Below are 25332 nucleotides of genomic sequence, written 5' to 3'. Positions count from 1 at the left end.
GTCTGAAAATTTAATAAGGTGTGGTCTAAAAAATATTTTCGATTGTTTAATAGTGTAGAAATAATTTGGAATTTTAATAGTGTAATTAAAAAATTTATGGGTCAGAATCGATACAAAATCTATCATGGTTAAAAAATATATTCAATAGTTTAAAGTATAAAGTGAGAAAAATAATTCAATAAAAAATTGTAGTCTACTTTGTTCCGTGTCCTATAAAATTAGTCTAACATTTATTTATGAAAACTTTTCTACAACTCATTACTCCATAAATCTTCTTATTACAAATTATTCTCTTATTTCCCCACTGTCCACATCTAAAGATTCCAAACACGTGCGTCTGAGTTGGTCAAGCGCTAAAGAAGTTAATGCCTGAGGCCAAAGATCTCAGATTCGCATAAGTCCTCCGTAGCACGATCTTTAAATTTAAATTCACTTACTCGTTAAAAAAAAAATCTAAATACTACTAATGTGTACTTTACTTCACTAACTGTACTTTAACTGTATAGTTTCTCCCTTCCTTTACCAATTTAAATTTAAACTTTGTATTGTTTGCGTACAATTTTGAAAATATTTCAGAGTTAATTATGTTGAAATAGGGTCATATTAATAACTAGTGAGAGCGAGAGAGGCTAAATCAGCATGTGATAATTAAACTTCAACTTACAAAAGCATCAGAAACTTGTAATGTAGTAATATTTCAAAAAATGAAAAGGGGGGAAAATAATGAACAAAGCTCATCACTAGCAAAATATTCTTGTAATTTAAACATATGAAAACAAAGTAAATGATGCGTACAAAAATTGTCATCTTTCTGTATGCTAAACTGTTTCTAAAATGATGATAACAATAATAATTAAGCAGACAATCAAGGTGAGAATTGGACGTCACACTTCTGCAGCAAAATGCTTTGTCCCAAAAAATAAGATCAAATGTTTGGTTCAATGAGGTCTCACATCTAAGGCTGGTTTTTACCTTGACCCGACCGGGATCATTTTGATGGCAGCTGCAATCGGCATGCCCAGAAGCCCGATCAATATGCTCGCCAGCCACTGCTGCCATGTGAGAGGATGTGTGTTTGCAAACGTGCCCAGAAACTCGACAATAATGGCTTGGAAGAAGACTGTGCAGCTCAGAACTCCGACAAAGACATAATTATCGAGTATGCCTTTGAAGACGTTTATCTTCTCCATGTCCCTGGAGTTTATCTCATTGAAAGCCTGCATCAAAGACAAGCTCAACTCTGAGATAATGTGGTACGAGGAATTTGGTCGATGCAGAGAAGTCAAACAAAGATTACCTGACAGAAGACGAATGAGTTGAATATGATTGTGTTAAGAATCAGCTCTGAATCGTCTCCATGGAGGCGGAACACAGCCTTTCCAGCAGTTTGGAGGTACCAAATGACGACAAACTGGTAGATAGACTGCCCGAAGATGTTCCTCCACATGACGTTGCTGATGAAATTCCCTTTCCTTCCGACTGGAGTTCTCTTCATCAAGTCATTGGTGGGAGGCTCAGTGGCGAGTGCAAGTGCTCCAAGTGTGTCCATAATCATGTTCACCCACAAAAGCTGTACAGCAGTGAGAGGTGTTTGGCCTGATCGCGAATCATAACTCAGGATCAGATTTTCTTTATCATGTGATAGTAATAAACTTCTACATTGTGAAAAATGTACAAATCAATCCATATGAAAGAAAGCTGATGAAGTGATTCACCTGTCAAGCAAGCTGAGGAAAAGTTGACGATCAGTGCTACCACATTAACCGTGAGTTGAAATTGGACGAACTTTTGAATATTGACATAAACAGAGCGGCCCCATTTGGCAACAGTAACAATAGTGGAGAAGTTATCATCTAAAATTATAACATCGGCACTCTCCTTAGCCACCTGGAAAATGTAAACGAGCAGCAAGTAAATCACTGTTCACACTACAAGTTTCATTTAATCAGAGGAAAAAATTCAGCCAACCAAAGCTCGATAATCAAGATAAAAAAGAATGTAATGAGTTTCATAACAGGCACTTCCACAATTCGCATATTATTTATACACAAGACTTTTGTGTTCTTCATAGTAAGTGTTTAGAAGTACAAAACTAGAATTTCAATCACTTTCAGATCAGACCAATATCATGAAGCAGTCTTAAAATAATGGAAACATATAAAGATCCCATGACTTCCAGGCTTCCAGCACACAAGGCATAATCCTACTCATGGACGAAACTAATACCTCAGTTCCAGCAATTCCCATTGCAAGACCAATATCTGCTTCGTGAAGTGCTGGAGCATCATTTGTTCCGTCTCCAGTCACTGCAACAACCTCCTGAAATGTGGACCGCAGATGCCTGACAAGGGTATGCTTATCCATTGGTGAAGAACGAGCCATAACCTTCAGAAAAGAAGCATAGAATAGGTATCATTAATGAATGTATATCACCCATATCAAGCAATCTATCTAAGATAAATATGTACATAATGAGAATAATCATCATGCTTAAAATATGACCATCTAGCCAGCTTAGGAGTTATATTTTCATGACTAACAAGATGGACAAATGCTCAAATCTCCACCCGATGCCTAAAGTTACTTAAACTCAAAGTCCTGCTTAAGTATCAGCCACTTAAGACAAGTGATGGTCTGCCATGTATGCAGTAAAGTGGATACATTATGCATAAACTCAAGAATTAAAAAACAAAGAAAAGCAGAAGTGCTTCTTGGTAGAGAAGTACCTGTAGTTTAGGGATGATCTTCTGCAATTCCTCGTCGCTCTTCGTTCGGAACTCTGGGCCTTCAATTGCAAGGCCATCATCAGTCAATATTCCACATTCTCTAGCTATAGCCTTAGCTGTGTTAATGTTGTCTCCTGTCACCATCCGCACCATAATTCCAGCTGACCTACAGATTGCAACAGACTCCTTCACTCCAGGACGAACTGGATCTTTGATACCTACAATTCCTATCAAAGTGTAACCCTCAAAGGAAACGGGACTATCAGCCTTGTAGTCGCCTTCAATATCCTTATACGCAAGGCACAGAGTCCGCAGAGCTTCATTAGCAAATTGTTCGATTGTTTCATTAAGAAAATTATATGTTTCTTCATCTAGAGGAACAACCTCGCCTGCTGAATTCAGGGTCTTGTCACAGGCGGACAGAATAATCTCGGACGCGCCTTTGCAATGTGCCTGAAAACATTCTCCAGGTAATTCCAGAACTATACCCATTCGCTTCTTTTCAGAGTTAAACGGCTCGACTTTGACAAGCTTCGATGCTTGTCTCTCTGCTTTGAAATCTCCTCCAAGGAGGACGCCAAATTCAAGAAGTGCAGCCTCAGTAGGTGTGCCAAGGACTTCGATTTTTCCATTCTCAGTTAGGACAATATCTCCTCCAGTGTTGTTGAATATAGACTTCTGAATCATTGTAACAACAGAATCTGGAATGTCTGAGAAGAAGGTAGATTTCTCCATAGAGCTACTAATTTCTTTTATTTTCCCACAAAAACACGCTTTTACAACTGTCATGTGATTAGTAGTTAGAGTCCCTGTCTTGTCACTGCATATAGTTGTGGCAGATCCCATAGTCTCACAAGCTGCTAAATGACGGACCAGTGCCTTGTCGTTCATCATCTTCTTCATGGCAAATGCAAGGCTCAAGGTAACAGCTAGAGGCAACCCCTCAGGGACAGCAACCACAACAATGGTGACTGCAATAGCAAAGTATTCGAGCATTTCCAGTGCCTCGTCTATTGACCAGCTCCATACGGTACCTTGAATCATCTTCTTGCTAAACAGTCCTTGCACAAGAACAGCAAAGGTGATTACAGCGAAAAATAGACCTATTTTTCCAATAATAGTTGCGACTCCATTCAGTTTAACTTGCAAAGGGGTCTCATCATCACCACCTTCAGAAAGAGTAGCCATCAATTTTCCCCATTGAGTTCTCATCCCAACGGTAGTAATAAGCATTTTGCACGAACCATCTTGCACTTTAGTCCCAGACAGAAGAAAGGGGTTCTCAGCTGATACATTTACTGGTTCACTCTCTCCAGTTAAACTAGACTCATTGATTAACAACGAATAACCTGAAACAAAGAGTCCATCAGCCGGGACCTGATCCCCTATAGCAAGATGAACTATGTCTCCTGCGAGTAAATCAAATATTGAAATCTTTTGTCTGTATCCATTTCTAGTAACCTGGACTGTAATCTTTTTCTTTTCCTTATCCAAATCCTTGAATTGTAACGATTGTTTATAATCACTTGTAGCAGTGACGAATACAACAAGAAGTATACTGGCTACAATGCCAAGTCCATCATGAGCACCCTTCGGCCATCCCTCCGTTGCAATGCCAACAATCAGAGAGACCACGGCACAAACAGCAAGTATCATGAGGGTAGTGTCTTGCAGGGCTTCCCACACAAAAAGCCAAAAGCCCTTAGCCGGGCTCTCCACAAACTTATTAATTCCATAAACTTCCCTTCTACGACTAAGCGCCTCCTCAGAATTATTAATCCCATCACTAACTGAAGTTGATAGCTTATCTACTAAACCCTCAACACCACCATGAACTTTCAACTTCTTTACGTTATGACCTTCGACAATCGACCCTAGTTCATCCGCATCTATTCCGAAACCTGCCCCCTTGACATCCTCAGGCACACTGTAGCTTATACCTGGGGCATTATGGGACAGAATCAGCACACACTACAGATAAAAAAAATTGAGACAAAACACGGAATTCACGTCGTAGAATTCTTACCCTGAATAAAACTAAGAGCAGCTTGGGAAACTAATACTGCGACTCTAAGCTTCTCCTGCAATACAACAACATGAAAACTTATTTGATGAAATCTCAGCAGAAATTAGCCTTTATTTGATGAAACACAGTCACCAGGTAATTAGGCGACATTTACGACCTAATTCCCTCAGCAATTCTATCTCAAATTCCAAATCCATATAACAGCAGAAATTCATGACTCGTTTAACTATCAATTTTGTGTAAATATATTGGCACAGTTTCAGTATTCCACTTTAAATCACAGGAAATAGTTTATTAAGCACAGTTAAACTGAACCAATCGGAGCAAAAATCAAAGAGGTCAACGAGGCGAAGAACCTAATTGAAAAGTTTTGGAAAAAAAATAGGTCAAACCTGATTGGACTTCTGGATCTCGCGCGCTTCGAAACGCTTCGACAGATTAGCCGTGAAGCGAAACCTCCTCTTCCGATTCTTCACCAGCCAGCAGGCTTTCCGCCATCGCTGCAGCGCCTCCTCGGATGAGTTCTTCGGCTTCACGTCGGAAAAATCCTTCAAATAGCTCCCCATCGCCGCCGATCGAGAATCTCAGCTGCAGATCATGAAACAGAGGTGATTCGCAACAGTTTTTGCCGCTGCCTTATTTGAAAAATATTGTTGAAAAGTGTAGAAATTGCGTACTTGTTTGAGTCAATTGAATCGTTGTAGTATATAGTTATATAGTTGAATTAGTTTTGCCTTTTTCAGAAAAAGAGACGGCAGTCGTCAGAGCTGGGAAGGAAGAAGATGAGAATGTATTGAACTGGTCGAGTCTCCACCATTCGCGACTCATTCAAAGCAAGTTTGTGGCGAACGTGTTGGAAATATATCATAATCCCACGAATTAAACGCAAATATTGACTTAATTAGATTTAAATGAATTAAATACAAATATTTACTATAACCTAGTATTGATAATAACATAAAATATTTTCAAATTGTATCTCCCAAACTCGGATTATCAAGATATAAATTTTGATTTGGCATCTAAATACTCACCACTAATTATGGTTATGGAAGTACAAGAATTATTTTTTGGGGAATATGAATACTATTAGGTTTCAAATTATGATTATTTCATTTTTATTCAGTTAATTTAATATTACGGTTATCCAATACTGGAGAATTGGAATGTCACAGGAGAGTTGATACCAGCCAGGAATGACTATTTGATAAATACACGAATCAGGTAAGTGTCAACTCTTGTTTTCTACGTGTCCACTGGTGTTCTCTCATGTACCTCCATAATTTTTACATAGCCTCTAGGTGTTTGTTTATCCTTTATTATTTTTACATAGCCTCTAGGTGTTTGTTTATCCTTTACTAGTCTTTTTGCCTATTGTTTTCTTCTAGTTCAGTCAATCTTTCCGCTAGTTGTGTTGTGTTGTTGTGCATTTAGTTTACTTGGGCTTTTTTCTTTCAGTTTGGTAGTCTAGTTGCTTTTGTTAGTATTGTACTCTCGTCACTTTTGATGATTTGAGATTTTCGTGACTTCTGAAAAAAACGGTTATAGAAATACAACACTTTCTTATTTTTTGGAATATTAATATTACCAATGTTAATCAATACTCTTGTATTATTATTCAAATAAAATAAATTTGTTACAAAAAAGTGTGCCGTGTTGATACAAATATATATATTTGAGTATAGGGGTGCGTTATTTTGCTAACTATTTAAATTGCTAACTCTGCTAACTCATCAATACAGTGTATTGAAAATGTCAACATGGTAACATCAAAATGTCAACACATAATATCAATACATTATATTGAAGTTCAACAAAATTATGTGTTGATATTTTAATGTTATTGTGTTGACATTTTTAATACACTGCATTGATGAGTTAGCAAGTTAGCAACTTAGGAAAGTTAGCAATTGATCACACCCCTTTGAGTATAAGTATCATGTGACGTATCTTGACACATCCTACAAATTTAACACATGTCTGAGAGTAAAGACAGAGATATAATCTAGAGTTTAGATTTTATCAAAATCCTCAGTTTTTATTTGTATTCAAATATAATTTATTTTCTCTTTATTTAAGTAGTTTTGAATGTGTGTATTGTGAATCTTCGATTTATGTTCGGAATATGTTACTCCCTCCGCTCACGAAAATTCGTCCCGTTTTGACCGGGCACGGGTTTTAAGAAATGTAATAGAAAGTGAGTTGAAAAGGTTAGTGGATTGTGGGTCCTACTTTTAAAGTATTAGTTTTATAATAAAATGTGAGTAGGAATGAGTTAGTGGAATATGGGGTCCACTACCAAAAATGATAAAAGTGAAGTGGGACAAATTTTGGGGGACGGACGGAAATGGAAAACTGGGATAAATTTTCGTGGACGGAGGGAGTAATAAACAACAACCAAAACAATTAGAATAAAAAACTAAAAAAACGTGGTATCGTGCCAAAATGGTTGGTAAACAGCAGACCAGTATTTCGTTTTATACGCTAAATAATGGTTATGGTTTGACTTTGGTCGGAACTAATTGCATATCCAACTATCCAAGTTGTAATAAAATTCAATTTTATTCATATTTACTTAGCATTTAAATTAGAGTATTAATTTGCCTTATGGAGTAACTGGTTTCAGTTGAAATATTTATTCAAATTGGTCATTGACTTCATGTTATAACTTATAACTAATTAAGTCCTAAGTCCTAACGCACTGAATTATCGTGTGTAACTCAAATTGGAATCATAACTGATATTTTATACAGTTACACGGAATTAAACTTAAATTGTTTGTGGTAAGAAGCTTTATTTTTCTTTCTTGAGAACACACATTGAGTTTATATTTTTGCATAAGAACTAAGAAGAAAATGAGTTTACCATAACAAATACGAGGTGTTACATATAATTAAGGATCTCATCGAGTCAATCCGATTGGATGCATATTTTTCACTTACATGTCAGTCAGTTTGCAAATTTATTTGACTATAAATTTTCGACTATAATCACATTTTAACCCATAAATATCACAATCTGAATTGACGTCCACATACATATAGTAGTAATACTTTAGTCTTTAGTGGAGTAGCAGTGCTACTTAAAAAAAACCTCCAATTGTAATAAAATTAAAAGGAATAATCTAAAAAAAATTGACAAACCCAAGTTGGTTTTAAAAAGGTAGGAATTAAAAGTCTAAACCAAAACAAAAGATACAAAGCGCAGTTGGTAAAATGGCTACCTACTACCACGACTCAAATGTTTTACTATTTGCAAATTTAAAACTTTCAACACGTGATTCAATTATTATTTGATAGTACTATGAATTTTCAGATGAAGTAACTAAACAAGTTTACAGTTGCTAAACCTTAGAAAAAATGGAATAAAAATTCATTGAAGTTTCGCATAAGATAGATGATATGTACTTATATAGCTGTCGTGCAAATTATGTCTCTATATCATAAATTATGACATTTTAAAACTTAAGAATAAGAGTTTATGAAAATCCCATGTAGAAATGAGAACATGTGGTGAGCCAATATTTGAATGGCTTATCTATATGTCAATTTTGTTATTTTTTATTCTTTATTTTTTTAAATGCTTTTATATTATTATTGTAGTATTATATTTAGTCTAGAGATACAGTCACATTTAAATTACTTTTTCAAAATATTGCTTAACTAAAGCTAAAGAAAATTGAAATAATGAAAGATGTTTATATTGTTTATACTACTCCATCCGTCCACGAAAAATTAACACATTGTGAATACACAAGTTTTAATGTGAAATTGGTAAAGTAAGAGAGAAGGGAAAAATGTGCTAGTGTTAGTGAAATGTGGGATTTATATTATTAGTAAGAGAGAAGAGAAAAAAGTAAGAGATAAGTTGTTAAAAACTTTTATTTTTTAAACATGGTCTATTTTTCGTTGACGGAGGGAGTATATGTTGAAGTGACTTAGGATTCTTATAACGCTAACTATGAAAACCACGAGTAAATGGTGCATTATTGATTGGACACAATCACACAAATGTATTCGTTGCCAAATGTTGGAGCAATAAATTATAAATTATGGACAACCAGACTTAGCGATAATATATGGAGTACTGCATCACAAGACACAAAGTGAAAGGTAGTAAAGGCATGGTACTCATTTAGAAAGATAATCCACTATCATAGCATCACGTTCCAACCTTTATTTTTCCACGCGATGCACAAAAGCGAATTCTATTTTTTTTTTGGCACAAAAGCGAATTCGAGTGGTACGATGGACAGTGCTCAGTTTTATGTATCATTGTAAATTAGTCATCAATTTATAATGTTCTAATAGTTGTTTATTAATGCAACATTGGACACGTCTACACTCGTGACCGACTAGCACAATTTATGACTATTGTAGTTTAGTGGTGGTTTATCTTTGTAATTTTATGTTTGTTATTCATTTTTATTATCCGATCCTTGGCTTAGTTTGGCTGCTTATTTTTTACTTGTCAAAGATATTTATGATGAAAGAAGTGTAATCATGTAATATTGTAATTCATGAATTCATCACACTCCAACAAGGTCAGCCAATTTATAATCGGATACCACAATAGAAGTATTAGAGCCTTGTTCCATGGTAGATGTTGATTGACACAACACATAATACATAGGTGTATAATTTATTGAAATTTGTTGATTTGGTGCATATGTTTTTTGGTTTATTGCATGTGCCTTGGTTTTGCTTTAGGCTTAACTATGTGATTGTTTGATGATTATGGAAATCCACTTGGCGCTGCTGTTTTTGTATGTTAATATAGGGCCATTGGGTCGTCATCTGAATAAAATAAATCCATATTTCTGGTAACTAATTTATTTAAGTGCAATCTCATACCAAGTCGGCCCAAAGAGTGTGAGAGGCCCAAATACTCTGATCTAAAACCCTAGATAGCTCCCAAATGCCATACATATAATTGTATCGCACTTGGCTCCCATCTCTCTGCAGACAACCATGGGTGAGTTTCCTCCGCCGCCTCCTCCTCCATTAACTTCATTTTCCGACCTTACCCTTTCGTTTCTCATATTGTAGGTGCTTACACGTATGTGTCGGAGCTATGGAAGAAGAAGCAATCCGATGTGATGCGCTTCCTACTTAGGGTTCGCTGCTGGGAGTATCGCCAGCTTCCCGCTGTTGTGCGCGTTACTCGTCCCACCCGCCCCGACAAGGCCCGCCGCCTCGGCTACAAGGCCAAGCAGGTCATTTTTTTGATGAATGTTTTGTGTGTTTTTGATGCGTGGATTAGGTTTATCTATTGGTCGCTGTTGTTTATTGCCTAAATGATTTCTCTTTGTTTGGGGAAAAAATGAGCAAGTATGTTATTTGATTTCTGGATTAGCTGTAAGCCTGTAAGATATGATTCTCCGTGTACATTGTAATGGTTGATACCGTTTTGGGTTATTCGTTGATATGTTAGAGTTGTAGTATATGATTTGACTCATTTTGTATGTCATATGGTTGTGTAGTGAATAGGAAACATTTAATATTCATCACAAACTCCCATCTGAAATATGATTGTTTTGTGCTTAAAAACAATAGTATTTGATTTATTCAATAGTATAAAAACACTCTTATTCCCATGTTTCATGTGTATACTTGCAGTCTTTCGATATGTAGAGATTGTTATTTCATTCTAGGATGTCACCCATTGAGTTCATCACTGATTTATTAATTTGCATAATGTTACTTTTGATGCTTTGTGAGTTGTGATTGATCGATGGATTTTATCACACAGGGATATGTGATCTACCGAGTTCGTATCAGAAGAGGTGGAAGGAAGAGGCCAGTCTCCAAGGGCATTGTCTATGGAAAGCCCACCAACCAGGGAGTTACCCAGCTTAAGTTCCAACGCAGCAAGCGATCTGTTGCCGAGGAACGTGCCGGGCGGAAATTGGGTGGTCTTAGGGTTCTGAGTTCTTACTGGATCAATGAGGTTTGCATCTCCTTTTCTTTACCTCTGATCACCGTATTATTCTTTTCTTCTTGTCACTGCATGGCCATTCATTAAGATCAATGCCAAATGACTTGAATAGTTTACTCTTATTAGCATCTGTGCTTTGTGAATAGTTGATTGTTTTGAAATATGTACTGTATTTATTATGTGAAGTTTATCCCTTCAATTACCTGAATGTTTCATGCACTGCAGGACTCAACCTATAAGTACTTTGAAGTCATATTGATTGACCCGGCTCACACCACTATTCGCAATGACCCAAGGATCAACTGGATATGCAACCCCGTCCACAAACACAGGGAGCTCCGAGGACTCACCTCTGCTGGAAAGAAGTTCAGGGGTCTCAGAGGCAGAGGTCACTTGCACCACAAGGCACGCCCATCAAGGAGGGCCACATGGAAGAGAAACCAGACCCTGTCCCTCCGTCGTTACCGCTGATCTTGAACTCCTTTTCTTTCAGTGTAACAAGTTTAAGTCTGGTCCCTGTGTTACTAGTTTTTTTGACAATCTTGAAGAAGTTTTGTGTTATTCTGTTGAACGACATGCTTTTGTTGTTGATTTCAAGACATCAATATTTTCATTTGAAACCTTTATCCGGTGACACTTTAATCCAAATATTTCAAGTCTAAAGTTTTCGCTGTTTAATCTTGAAAAGCTTTTTTATAGTAATACATCTAATAGTTATTGAAGCTTTCAATATTGAATGTCCCGCAAATAGTTAGGCTTGATCTATTGTTTACAAATTGAAAATTCCCCATCGTAAAATTTGTCTAACTATGTCATATCGATATTGTAAAAATAGGTATCATAAAATTTGTATGATTGCTATTTATTTCCCAGTATGCTGATCTCGTAGTATTTAATTTGCTATCTTGTTAAGTTGCTGTCCACTTATGCAAACATAAAATAGTGTTCTAACTCCTATACATAAATAAAATGATCTGAATAGTTTATGCACCTTGCTTGCAACATCATAGTTTTTCTTTCAAGGAAAGTCAGAATCGTCTTCTATTAACAAAGAGTAACAGAGCAATTGGTTGAGAAATCAAAAGTACTAGTGAAATTTCTTGCATGAATAATAAGTATCAGAAGTGCATCCAAATTTGTTGCTAAGGGCTTAAGTAAGTAAAACCCATGTCTGTAAGAAAAATGAATCTCTTTTTTTATTTGTTGATAAAAAGATAGGGAAGCTTGTAGGGATTAGGGAAAGTATATAGCATTTGGAATAGAGCAAATTGCTTGTAAGTAGCGTACCAAGTTTTCAAATAAAATTAAACAGAAAGCTAATATAAAAGCCTTAATTTATAATGACTAAACATGTGTGGTCGTGCCGGAGTGGTTATCGGGCATGACTAGAAATCATGTGGGCTCTGCCCGCGCAGGTTCGAATCCTGCCGACCACGCAATACTAATTTTTGTATTTAATTTACTTTTTGCAAACAATATTGTTAGTTTCTCATTTCTTCGCTTGACTTGAAAAAAGTTACTAATAATTAATTCTCATTTACCATCATGTTCTTTAATAATAGTAGTGTTCTTTAAGACCAAGATCTCAACAAAAAAAATACTTCTAGTAACTAATCAAGACCATAATAATATGGGTAACTGGATTTAAAAAAGATGAGTATTAATTTTCTACTTACTCACTCAAAACTCCAGTTGGACCAACTGAGTCCAATGGGCCAATCACTTTATTTCTTATTAGGCCATGAGCACTTCATTCATAAACACAAAATTTTCATTTCCTTTTCAGAAATTTAATTTTAAAATCCATAACGAGGCATACTCGTTATGAATCATATTTGAGTATGAATTAATTTTAAATCATATTTTGAATCACACAATATATGTTCATCCACATGAATCTAGATATATATAGTAGAAGTAGTAAATATTACAGTAATATATTTAATTAAACTTACATTTAAAATTTTAAAATTTATATATTGAATCCAATTTTCATATAGTTAAAGTTGTGAATTCAATTTAGTTGTGAAAGGGAGGTGAAGATGATTATCTGGCGCTGATCCCAGTAATAAATGGATAATCATCCACATTTTATAGCGTCGGATAAAATTAAATTTGTTTTCAATTATGCCTTACGTCTATGGCCTATACATTATTCGACTTTAATTATTATTTACTGATTTCTGATCTAGCTATCATTACCATTTATTAAACGTGCAACCTGGTCCCATTTTATGGCGTAATTTGTTTGAAAATCTCAGTTTATTAATAATAAATTTAGCTATTATTCTGATTTGTCTTCATAAAATTCTAGTATTAAGTTTTATTTGTATTCATTTATTTAGTTTTCGAATTGTGCGTTGCATATGTGAACTCGAAAACTGAAAAAAGTGATGACACCAATAGAGACTGACATAAGATAAAACAAAACTTTTGGATTCATATCTAAGACTTTTAAAAGGGAAAACTATTTCAACATAATAAGTTCGGTTTTAAAATACAAAACATTTTATAATTTATAAGTGATGTAACGAATAAAATAATAATTTGAGTTAGCTATAGTGGGAACGTAATTTATAAACAAAATACTTTTACATCCTTGCGCATAGACGGTTTAAAGTTTAAATTAGTTTAATATTTTATTAGTGCATATTTAAACATAATTAATGCTATCAAATTTGAACATATACACTGTCCAAATCCCGTGTTTCATTTTGTTTTTGAATGGTTTGTTGAAAATATATAACTTCCTCAAATTTAAGGAGTTGGGATTTGGAAAACAATGTGCTAATAAGTTCGTACGTATTATCTTGACGGATTATACAATTCATATTTATTAGTAGTAATTATTACAACGAGTAAGAAAAAGAAGAAAGAATATTGAAAAATCAACCTAGTACGTAGTTACTTGCATTTCAAACCAAAACCGTGTTGATAAAGTATACTCCATGTATTTGTTGATAAGTAAGCTTAGACTAATAGAGCAGGTATCCGATTCGACGTGTCCCATCGTGCTCACGTTTATCTATTTAATTTAATTAAATAACATACATTCAACATAAGATACTCTAATTTCTCTAATATAAATTTAAATTACAATTGCCCCCCAACTATGAAGGGATGTGACTGGCTGGGCTTGTTTTATTAACTTTAATAATTCCGAAATAAATTAAATTTACATTAAGGATAATAAATTAATAATGTAATACTACTCTCTATTTTAACAAAAAAACAGCTTTTGTTACACGTCCCAAAAAATGGTCTTTTTCCATTTGTAAATAGCATCCCACCCCATAAACCTCTTAATATAACAATTTACTTACTCTTTTTACCACATGAATTACTACTTTCTTTACTCATAACATACTCTCTTCATTCGGGAGAAGATGTCGCACTTAATGGATGACACAAAATCAATATAAGGAAAAGATTATTAGAATAACAGAAAATAAAATTGGATATATTAATAATTATTTATTCTCTTTTCAAAATGGAAAATGTGCCAATTTTTATGGATCAATTAATGAAAAAAAAGGTGTAGACATCTTTATGGTATGAAAATAGAGTAGTATTTCAATTATTACTAACAACATGGTTAAGTTAAAACTATTTCCCCACTCATAAAAATCCAATTAATTTTTATTAAAACTCATGCCACACTCTTGAGGATAGTCTTTATTTGGTGGATGGAGGACATTGGTATTCAACCATTATATAGTACTCCTACTACAAATTTGGAGTAAATCTATAATTTAGTTACACTTTTATTTGTAATTAGGATCATTTTAATCTTTTACTCCCTTCGACCTAAGTTAATGAGTTATATTTTTTTGTGCCCAGAGAGAAATGAGTCATTTCTCATACTTTATTTTATACAGCTATTTTATTTTCCCTTTATTTATCTATTTTATTCTTTTTTATTAAACAGACTAAACATCATTTTCTTAATTTTCATACGCAAAATAAATTCCGCATCATCTAACTCATTACACCCTATTTTCTTAATAACTCATGAAGAATTCATTAACAAAATTGAGACTAAGATAGTAACATAAATACATTTATTTTTTTCAATTTACAACTTTACACATAAAATTGTTACTAGTACTCCTGCTATTTAAATTAGTAGTCCCTCCATCCCCCATTAGAAGTGACACTTCCGTTTCTGCATTTATTTTATAAAAATGATAATAAATAGTTAGAGCATCCACAATAGAAATCGGCCAGCCATAGGCCAGCCACTCTCTCCACCTGCCACGTCAGCAGCACTAAAAATCCACCTGCCACATCAGATTTAGGCCAGCCATAGGCCAGCCGCAATAAAAATAATTCAAAAACAACTACATTTACGGAATTAAATTTACGATTAAATTGCAGAATTAAATGTACGAGACATATACGGGAAAATTCATTAATTGCATTAAAAAAAATTACATTCATTTACAAAAATAGATTACATAATAAAGGAAAAAAACTATCGTCTCTGCAATATCTTCCGTGCCCACAACTCTTCAATTATATCCTTTTGGAGTTGAATATGAGCATCCACTTGGCGCATGTCGGCAAATTCCTTGAGGCGGCCGACTTCATCGAGAGGCACCCCACGCCGTACGCTAGGGGTGGCCGTTCCGTGGCTTGGGCCGGCTTCATCTTCATTGGCCCAACTAGTCAGTTGTACGCCTTCGTCTTCGACGATCATGTTGTGCTTGATAATGCAGACATACATTATTTGGGAAACGCATTTGACATCCCACAAACGCGTTGGACCCTTAATTGCCGCCCATCGAGACTGGAGCACACCAAATGCGCGCTCCACATCCTTGCGCGCCGACTCCTGTCGTTCCGCAAAGTAGGCCTTCCTTTCATCACTTGTGTGCCTGATCGTCTTCACAAAGACATGCCACCTAGGGTATATCCCATCCGCCAAGTAGTAGCCCATATCATGCCGGTTGCCGTTGGCCACAAATGAGACGACTGGACCGATGCCCTGACACTTCTCGTTGAAGAGGGGCGACGAGTTGAGGACGTTGAGGTCGTTGTTCGACCCGGCTACCCCAAAATACGCATGCCAGATCCACAGCCGGTAATCAGCTACGGCCTCGAGGATCATCGTGGGATTCTTTCCCTTGTAGCCGGTCTTGTAGGCCCCCTTCCAGGCAGTCGGACAGTTCTTCCACTCCCAATGCATACAATCTATTCTTCCTAACATCTCGGGGAACCCATGTTGCTCCCCGTGCATCTGCATCAAATTCTGACAATCTTGGGGAGTAGGGCTTCGAAGGTACTGCTCACTGAAAATGTTTATCACGCCCTGACAGAAATACTTCAGACATTGCAGAGAAGTCGTCTCACCGATGTGGAGGTACTCATCCCACATGTCTGCCGCGCCTCCGTAGGCCAACTGTCTGATTGCCACCGTGCACTTTTGGATAGAGGTGTGGCCGAGTCTGCCAGCCGCATCGTGCCTGAAGCGGAAATAAAGATATCGACGCTCCAAAACGTCAACGATACGCATAAACAACTCCCTGCGCATTCTAAAACGCCGCCTGAACATGGTTGCTGGAAACCGCGGGTCCGGAGCGAAGTAGTCGTCATATAGCCGCTGATGTGCAGCTACGTGATCCCGATCAATCACTGCTCGGCGGTGGACAACCGGTGGAGGGCGGGGGACCGCCTGCTGTTCCACCCTTCGCTTGTACCGCTCCATCTCGCGGTTCATGTAGGCCTCCATAGCCTCGTTCATCTGCCGTTCGTACTCCTCAGCATCCCCACGACTATCACCCGCGTGACTCATCCCTCGATGATGCTCTTGTGCAGAAAGTTAGAGAGAGAGAGAAAACTCGTTAAACCAAGTGTTGCAAATGAAAATGAAACTAAAATCGCGTATACATATGTTTTCAAAAAAAATAAAGAAAAAAGAAAATAGGCGTTGGCCGATCGGCACGCCACAATGGCGGCCAGCGCATCGGCTAGCGCCCCTGAATCGGCTAGCCCACGCCGGTTTTCTAGCCGATTCGCCGTTGGCCGATTGCAATGGTTCGGCTAGCCGATCGGCCAGCGCCGCGAATCGACTAGCCGGCACTGTAGATGCTCTTAAAGTGGAGAAATGGTAAGGTAAGAGAGAGAATAATGTAAAGAAAAACTGTGAGTCGTGATGGGGAAGGAGGGAGTATATTTGTACTTGTGACAAACCACTAGTAATATTACTGGAAAGACCCTGGGCCAAGTTCAAACATGGCGCTAATAGCAATATTTGATACCATTTCAATTCCCAATTCCCACAAAAAGTCAAACCTTTAGAAATAGAATAAGCTGCAAAAAAATAGAAGCTTCCATACAAATATACAATCGTAGATTCAGGCATAGATAAACTAATATTTGTCTGACCAATTCGCCCTTCTTCCTCAAGTCTCCTCCCACACATATATACCCCTCATGTCCCCAATTTGAATTCAAAGTTCCGAACACCCCCAAAAACAATTTTCAAATCATCAAAATTCAGCAAAACAAATTCTCAGATGTTCATTTGCGGAAGTGGAAGTTTCAGCAATCACGATGACGAACCCTACCTCAGCCCCTGCTCCACCCCGAAGCGATCGCGGCGGAGCACCAGCTTCTGCAAACTCATGTCCAGAGACAGCGCCTCCAAAAATCCCTACGCCGATCGCGGCCTCGACAAATTCTACGCGCTCCTAGCAGATCTCGACGATAAGAAGCAGAAGATCTACACGCAGAAAGGCTCCGAGGACATCTCCTTCGTCCGATTCGTCTACGACAACGACTCCGACAGCGTCAAGCCGATCGTAATCAAGGTCAAGGACAGATCTCCCCCGAAATCCGCCAAGAATTTCACCGATCAGCGCAGCTTCAAGAGCGACGACGCCGCTCCGGAGGCGAAGAGCGAGAAATCGATGAAGAAGAAGAGATCGCTGAGATGCAAGGGGAATTTGAAGCTGGAGGATCTGAAATGTCCTCAATTGTTTTTCCCGGTGATGGTGGTGCTGATTCTGCTGTTTCTGGCGATCTACGGCAGGTCGTTCGCGATCCTGTGCACGTCGATTGTGTGGTATTTGGCTCCGACGATCAGCGGCACGTCGATGGCGACGGCGGCTGATGGTGAGAGAAAGCCGAAGAGGAAGAAGGAGTATGTGAGGAAAAGGAGCGAGAAGATGGCGGTTGTGCATAGTGAGGGACCTTCTTCGCCAAAAAGTGTGATCAATGGACTTCAGCATGATCGTAAGAGCAGTTGCTGATTTTTTTCTAATTTTTTATTTTTATTTTTGTGAAAGTCGATCGAAGAGTATTCGACTTTGGTGTGGTTTGTAAATAATTCTTCTTTTTTTTTATTTATTTGTTTGGATCATAATCTTAAATGGGAACATGGTGCATGGTGTGTACTATGATCCTACTTTTTAGGAGTATTTTAGAGTGAAACATTTTAAAAAATTATCGAATAGTAAAAGTAAAGTTGCGAATTAATCCAATTTTATTAATATGAGACATTTTCCAAGATTATAAACTGCGAGAACTTAGACTAAAGAATATAGAAATATAGAATTAAATCATGCTAATATGAATTCGGATGTTTCTGAATTCGGATTTTGGTGCAATTGTTGATTTATTTGCATATTCATTAGTCAAATATTTCGATCTGATTTAGAAGATCTTATAATTTGATGGTTTTTTGATATTTCAAAGAAATAGTCCAATTCTCCTAAATAAAAAACTATAAATAGTCCAAGTAGTATTTTTTTTCTAGAGAGTCCTAGGCGTTCAGATATACTTACCTATGCATGTACGCATTAATCACAATACCTAATGTATTTATTAACCGTAGTTGTTGGTTTATTCATTTGATTAATTTAAAACGCCTCTCACCGTTTTTAAAATACTACACTACTTAATAGATCGGCAAGACATCCTTCTAACTTTTTTTGTTTATAGTTTTCTTAGTTAATTACAATTTTATTGTGTTCGATTTCTCAAAATTAAATTTGTATTGAAATTAAACCGCCTCGAAAAAATTAAACTCATAAATCAAGAATAATCTTACATAATATCCAAAATTGACTATGAAATTATACAATCTATTTAATGTACTAAAATTTATAAAACTTAATTTAATCTAACTTATCAAATCGAACGTAAAAAAATATGGTATTGAAAAATACAGTACACTATTATTTTGAAGCTACCCAACAGTCAATATTGCGTATATATTTAAAATAGATAATGCTAATTAAGATAATAATAAAATCAGATAATTCACAACCGATGACAATTAAGAACTGAGACCCCTATTTTGTTATTACTAGTAGATATGGCGGCTGGAATATTAAATAGTTAGGTGGAGTAACTTGCAAGCTATCAACTGCCACCGATTATTTGTTTTTCAAAATTATAGGAATATTTAAAATACCACGTCAATAATGTAAGATAATCCTTATTTAAACAATTGCAGTAGTATTAAACAATTCTTCGTGAGGCCTCAATCACATGATCCATTTCGATTTTATTTTTATCTAAAAACATAATATAATTTCTGAAGGCCAATGGAGGAGAGTGAGAGGAGGAATAAATTTTGGTATATGATTTTGTTAGGCTGTACGTATTTGTACGACGGAAATCAATAAGATAGTACTAAAATTTCCAAGGGGAATATTGCTAACAAATTATGGATTTAAAACAATATGTTAACTTCTCAAACTAACAAATTTAATTTATATTTTAATTTTCCAGCAAACTCACAAGCTGAATATTAGTACTAGATTAACTTGAGTTTGATTTGTTTATATTTGATTAAATATTCTTCTGATCACTAGATAAGCCGTTGAAGCTAGCTTATTAATTTTGTTAAATCAAACTTGGAGCATATTATTGACAGTATGTTATAATCTTACATAATTCGAATAAAGAACGTAATAGTAGTATATGTGTGTTTTGGATATCTTTATTGAGCATAATTAGTTCTGCCTAAATCTGTATAAATATCGATAGTATAGAAGGCTGGTTAAATTAGTATTTTATAAATGGACGGCCATTTATAGGATTTAATGTTAATTAAAGTTTCATCAATGAATACGTAGCTCAAGTACCACAAACACCTTCCTTAGCGATAGATCTTGGGTTCAATCTTATATGTGCACCGATATTTTCCCAGGTTTTTTGGATGAGGTGTAGACAGTATTTCCACGACACAGATTGGACAATTGTGTAAGTATTTCGCATCATCGAATAAATCCCATTCTTGTAGTATAATAATGATACGATAATGAGAAAGGTTTAGTTTATATTTGAAATAGTAGTCAATGAATATATGGAAAAAGGCGCGCTGTAATAATAGATAATAGGGTTTGGAAGCTTGAGTCCTAAATTTCCATGGATGGGCTAAATTAAATGACTTTCATCATTTCAAGTGAATTAATTCTATAAAAGCCTTTCAATCTGTTGTGAAGAACTATAAAAAATTCACAATGGAAAACGTTTTAACAATGTCTCAAACTTTCAATTTGTCCTATTCGAATATCATGATTTTTTACACGAGCTTGTTGATGAGATTTAGATGTTCTAATTAAATACTACTACTAGTATAGTAGTATTATTGTTGCAAATGGGATTCACGACATCACTTGCGAAAATTGATTTAACTAAAATCAATTCCTAATACAACCATTTATTTATTCGAAATAAGCTTGTGTTAATAACAAAATATGCGTCGCATTCGCATATTTGTAGTTCAATTAGAAATTTAAATTTACTGTGCGAACGTGTCAATAGTATTCAGAATTAGTTTGTTTATAATTAGTCCAAACATATAGCCACTCAAGAATGACTACATTTCAGCTCGCCAATGATGTATGAAAATGAGAGATTTTTTTGGAATATTAGTAACTTTTTTCCATATATAGCATGTAATAATTGAAGATAAGATCCCAAAGAATTTAAAACCATTATTTATCCACAAGTTTTGAGAGAACTTTCAAGCTTCATGTATGAAATGGAAAATCCATTTATGCAAGTCAAATTATGCATGAAAATTAAATGATTGGCATCTTTGATCAAGGCATCTAGAAGTAGAAAAATAAATTTGAAAATCAAGGTAATCTAGAAGACGACTTGAAACTGCTGTTTGTTCATGCTTTACTTACATTTTCTAGATAAATCGCATTTTTAAAAATATGTTCATAAATCGTGCGACCTACTAGACTACTTACATCTACATCGGCAAAAGTGAAAGAATCTTCCTAAATCTTTCAGACTTGATTTAATCAAACATCTTTTCTTTTTCCAAAAAAGAAAGAACTAGGAAATTCAATTCAGTAGACATGATCTTGAACTCGATCATCAAAGCTAAAGTAACAAGACAAAATTCATGATCTTCACATATACAATAATGTTGCCTCCGTACTACATTATGTTCAAGCTGTAGTCGAAATCTATGGCACAACTGCAGAGGAAACTTACAGTTTTAAAGTGCACGAGCAATATCATCAACGTTCATCCTTTTGAAGATCATGTTCAGCAATAGACGATGGTGGTTGTGGTGAAGTGATGATCTCGTCATCAAATACTTCGTCGTCTTTTATGTACTTCTCCTGCACAGCTGCCACTGTGAACTGCTATGTCAAGGAAAACCAGACTGAATTCATAGTTGGATCAAATGTTAGAATGTTCAAGTGTTTAATGAGAAACAGCTTCAGACGAGGAACGAGCAACAATAATTTATATCTGGAACATGAATTAAAATGTTGCTTGCTAAGACTCTTTGAGGTTTAGATTTATGCAAATCTAGCTCGCACTGAATTATCGAACAAGAATATACTCCTATACGAAAATTACTGTGTCAAAAGTACAAAAATCAAGATAATGTGAAAAGCAATTGCATATGTATACTAAGGAAATAATATAAAGAACTAAAATGAGGAAGGGAGCATGTGTAGACGAAAGATTAAGACGAGAAAAGGATATCTGTAATAATCCCAATCAACTTGACCAACTGCGATTTTGCTAAATTCAACTGCACTTGAATCAATCCCAGCAAATATGTATCCGTTGGTCTTGTCAATCAGTTTAACTAGATTCCCAACGCTCACCTTATCCTGAAAAACCATGGGTAGAAGCTCAGTATATATGCACTCAGAACTGACCATTACATCATACAGGGATGTAAACATGCCTGAATGTCCAGAGTGGTGAAGTCGACAAGGCTGAAATTTTCTATAACTTCACAGAGCTCCTTTGTTAGCTTTCTGGAGAAAGTAAAGAAACAGTGTATTGGTAGCTTGACTACATGAAACATACACAATTATGGAACCAGATTAATCTTCAAAAGGATGAAAATTGCGAAAAATGGGCCTCTACATGTGATAGCTAGTGGAACTCATACATGCTAGTATTCCTGGCTCCAAATTATAGTGAATCTCCACTGAAAACATAGCAATTAATAAATGAAACTATAGAAGTTAAAGCAGATAGCCATTTTGTTGGAACCAACATACAATACAATTACAATCTTTCATAGCTTAAGCTTGTCAAACATGCTACCATCGTATATAGTATTATAGCGTCCAGATCGGGCCTAACAACAGACCCTAAATTGAAATTTTGAATAATCTGTTCAAAATGTATATGCAAGTATCAAGATTTCTATAAGCAACTAGCAGGCAAGTAAAGAGGTGTGCTGGAGCTATTGGATATCAAACGATTATCCTCCATAAAAGCTTATAAGAGGTGATCACAGAATGCATTTCATATCTTGCCAATTATGCAATACCAGAGATTGCAAGATCCCACCATTGATGAGTAGAGTTTCAACAGCCAAGTCACAGAAACATTAGACAGATGATTGTACTAAATGGACGACCTATGTCTTTGATATTAAATTCCACTAGAGCTCATTCTCAATCACTAATATGAAGGAGATTTATGCTACTTCAATACATCAAGTCATTAGATGCCAAATAGAGCATTCTAACATCAACGTCAACTTCTATATATGACTCAGACTGGTTTCATACCTATACTTAGCAGATCGTGGATCTTGGTCAAGATGATGCTGTAGATACGATAAATCATGTGCATCAGTGTAGAAGTCAAGGTTGAAAGCTGCAAAATAAGCAAAGGGTTAATACAAGCATGACATCAGAACTTAAATAAGATAGTTTATGTCCTAGCTAATCAAATAGCTCTAACCTAGCTTGCCATAGCTTTCAATAAGATCGATCTTTGACAAAACATTAACATGGGGGAGCTCCATGTGTAGCATGGTTGACAGTGAAAGCAGCAGTGCGCTAATATACTTCCCTGGATCGCTACAAAGGTGAGCATCAATCAAGTGAACAGCAGTCAACTGCAAAACAGAGAGGGACCATTAAGAATTTCAACAACTAGTTCCAAATAGGAAGCCTCATTGGTTACAAGTACTAATACATAAGCGTCAAATAACAAAACTAATCATTTTGAAAAAGAAGTTGCATCCTGTAAAATTTCAAGGTAATGGAAGCAATTGCAGAGATGAACAATATACCCTGAGATCTAACTTCTTGACAAGTCTCATGATGACTTTTTTGGCATTTTCATGAAGAAAAAAGAGTTCCACCTGGCCAGGGAAATCAAAGAGAAGATAGTGATCTGCAAAATGACATCAGTTTCACCCTCCTTAATGAAAAATTGGAATATAGTTCTGGAGTGAATAAAATGAAAAGGATTAACATAGATAACAGTACAATACAATTGCTAGCAGCAAGCATAAACTGATAGGATAATAGGAAGAATGCAGTATGAGCAAATAAAACAACAATCGTTGATGGAAAGGACAATCTTGCATAGACAAAGTATCTGAAGTATCATGAAGGTCGGCAACAATTGTTGCTCTAGGTATGAAACAATTATACAAGTCCATTAATAGCTTTATTGTTGAGTAACACAGAATCAGGACATCTTGATTTTACTTACAAAAGTTACTAATTTTAAAACACAGGAAAATCAACAAAGAAAATATATCTCTGTCAAGTTTGTAACACAACAATGTTTGGTGCCCCAAAACTGTTACCATCTCTCGTAATTTTGCTTCTATTTTGTTGAAAGGAAGACCATCATATGGTTTAGGAAGCTTGGAAAACCCCACCATAATCAGTTATATTTTTTAAATCAGCATTTAAAAATCACCATTTCTTGACAATTACTAAAACGAAAAAGGGCTAGCCATTTTGATGAATCATTTGTATCTGCTGGTGACATAAAATTATAAACAGATGGAACGCATCAAAAATAAATAAGCAAGATGAACTAATAATCAAAAGACTAAGCAACCTTTGAGAAGGGGTTTCAGTTTGGCTTCTAACCAATCGATGTTCTTGTCCAAAAAATCCATGCAGTAAACAAGACCTGTTGAACATGACAGAATAATTTTCCATCAATGAAATAGACTAACAAAAACATACTATCATATCCACAGAATGTCACTTTATATAAATGTTTTGATACATTGAAAAATGAACGGTTCATTACGTGCTTGAAGAAAAAACAAACAATAACTAAACATTACCAATTTTTCATTCACAACAAGTAAAAGACCATTCAAAGCCACACCACTTCGTCCATCAAGTAAACATAAAACCAGTACACAAAAATCGACACATAATTCAGTAACTGATAGTTGAATCACTGAAGTAGCACTGCTCATAAATAGCTACAGAACTCAAACAGTATAAAGACTTTAGAACAAAACAATATGGCAAACTCAAATAACACAGGATTGGATCGTGTTTGAGTTGTACATATTGCCTTATGCTGAAGTCTTCTTTGGAAAGCAATGCGTGACACCAAGCTGCATATCTGCAAACTACAAATCTAGCTGAATCGAAGAAAGTCCGCAAACTATAAATCGAAAAAATAATCATTCGAAAGTTACACCTAGCTGCATATCTGCAACTCGAATAACCCTATAAAGTTCGACAACCAGCACAAAAGTTACACCTCCATTAGGGCCAAGAGAATGCTCCGCCATGACATCTTCAAGCTTAATCAAATCCTCGATATTAATTGCACAGTCATATCTTCATTACAATAAGGAATAAGCTCACATAACATCCAAATACACAAAATAACTCCACCAGTAAGTAACAATAGGCGAATTTTAATCACACGGAAAACAACAAACGAAAAGGATACGGCAAAGAATCATTAGCTGGATCCAAGTTGATCACCGCAACCTTCCTGCAACAATTCAAAAAACACAACACCAAAGTAAATTCATAACCCAAAACCTCAGTAACAATCAAGATTAGACTTTTTCCAGAATTCCGCATTCGAGAACGCATTATAGTAGCATTTGATGCGAAAAAAGGTGAAAATAAGTAGAGGACAAGATTGGTGAAAGTTCATAAAGTACCGGCCGACGAGCTGGAGGAACTGAGACATGCCGTTGCAGTAGGTGGTCTTGCCGGAGCCCGGTGGTCCAATAACCACTTGACCGAACACCATTGTTCTTCCGATCAATTTCTTCAGCTCAAAATTAGAGTTTTTACGGTTAATTTGTGGAGATTAAAATGACCTAAAACCCAAAACCCCTCTTTCAATATAATTTGTTCTTTTTTTGGGCTCTTTTAAAATTAAGAGTTTTTACGGTTTATCTTGTTTCAG

At 35.8% G+C, this 25332-nt stretch overlaps 4 protein-coding genes and 1 non-coding gene across 6 annotated transcripts; 3 read left to right on the top strand and 2 right to left on the bottom strand.

Annotated features, from left to right (window-relative positions):
• Positions 1 to 741: 741 nt before the first annotated feature.
• On the bottom strand, positions 742 to 5593 carry LOC125222171 (calcium-transporting ATPase 1-like). The gene is made up of 8 exons (XM_048124659.2): positions 5430 to 5593; positions 5145 to 5340; positions 4753 to 4807; positions 2727 to 4666; positions 2227 to 2385; positions 1716 to 1887; positions 1298 to 1596; positions 742 to 1217 (listed from the first exon to the last, which is right to left on the bottom strand). The coding sequence occupies exons 2-8, from the start codon at positions 5316 to 5318 to the stop codon at positions 969 to 971; spliced, it is 3048 nt and encodes a 1015-aa protein (XP_047980616.1). The 5' UTR covers positions 5319 to 5340; positions 5430 to 5593; the 3' UTR covers positions 742 to 968.
• A 4006-nt stretch (positions 5594 to 9599) lies between these two features.
• Positions 9600 to 11352, top strand: LOC125185383 (large ribosomal subunit protein eL15-like). The gene is made up of 4 exons (XM_048081908.1): positions 9600 to 9726; positions 9801 to 9967; positions 10504 to 10701; positions 10915 to 11352. The coding sequence occupies exons 1-4, from the start codon at positions 9723 to 9725 to the stop codon at positions 11158 to 11160; spliced, it is 615 nt and encodes a 204-aa protein (XP_047937865.1). The 5' UTR covers positions 9600 to 9722; the 3' UTR covers positions 11161 to 11352.
• A 691-nt stretch (positions 11353 to 12043) lies between these two features.
• TRNAS-AGA (transfer RNA serine (anticodon AGA)) lies at positions 12044 to 12125 on the top strand. Its single transcript has one exon. It is a non-coding gene; the product is annotated as a tRNA-Ser (tRNA).
• Positions 12126 to 17079: 4954 nt separating this feature from the next.
• LOC125219875 (uncharacterized) lies at positions 17080 to 18110 on the top strand. Its single transcript, XM_048121962.2, has one exon. The coding sequence runs from the start codon at positions 17208 to 17210 to the stop codon at positions 17940 to 17942; it is 735 nt and encodes a 244-aa protein (XP_047977919.1). The 5' UTR covers positions 17080 to 17207; the 3' UTR covers positions 17943 to 18110.
• A 2935-nt stretch (positions 18111 to 21045) lies between these two features.
• Positions 21046 to 25286, bottom strand: QQT1 (P-loop containing nucleoside triphosphate hydrolases superfamily protein). Of its 2 annotated transcripts, none has more exons than XM_048097144.2 (10): positions 25082 to 25286; positions 24862 to 24906; positions 24604 to 24746; positions 24001 to 24075; positions 23216 to 23319; positions 22882 to 23038; positions 22707 to 22794; positions 21866 to 21938; positions 21658 to 21788; positions 21046 to 21300 (listed from the first exon to the last, which is right to left on the bottom strand). In XM_048097144.2, exons 1-10 carry the CDS (start codon positions 25171 to 25173, stop codon positions 21180 to 21182), a joined length of 1029 nt encoding a protein of 342 aa, XP_047953101.1. In that variant the 5' UTR covers positions 25174 to 25286; the 3' UTR covers positions 21046 to 21179. The 2 variants fall into 2 exon arrangements, with proteins under 2 accessions (XP_047953101.1, XP_047953102.1); XM_048097145.2 differs by having other exon boundaries at positions 24667 to 24746; positions 25082 to 25283.
• Between the last annotated feature and the right edge of the window lie 46 nt (positions 25287 to 25332).

Source organism: Salvia hispanica, chromosome 1, assembly GCF_029641045.1.
Source record: "Salvia hispanica isolate PSC_SH4W2 chromosome 1, Shi_PSC_v1, whole genome shotgun sequence".
In the NCBI taxonomy this organism is placed as follows: domain Eukaryota; kingdom Viridiplantae; phylum Streptophyta; class Magnoliopsida; order Lamiales; family Lamiaceae; genus Salvia; species Salvia hispanica.
The sequence above is the reverse complement of the archived record's forward strand: the minus strand, read 5'-3'. Positions and strand labels throughout refer to the sequence as shown.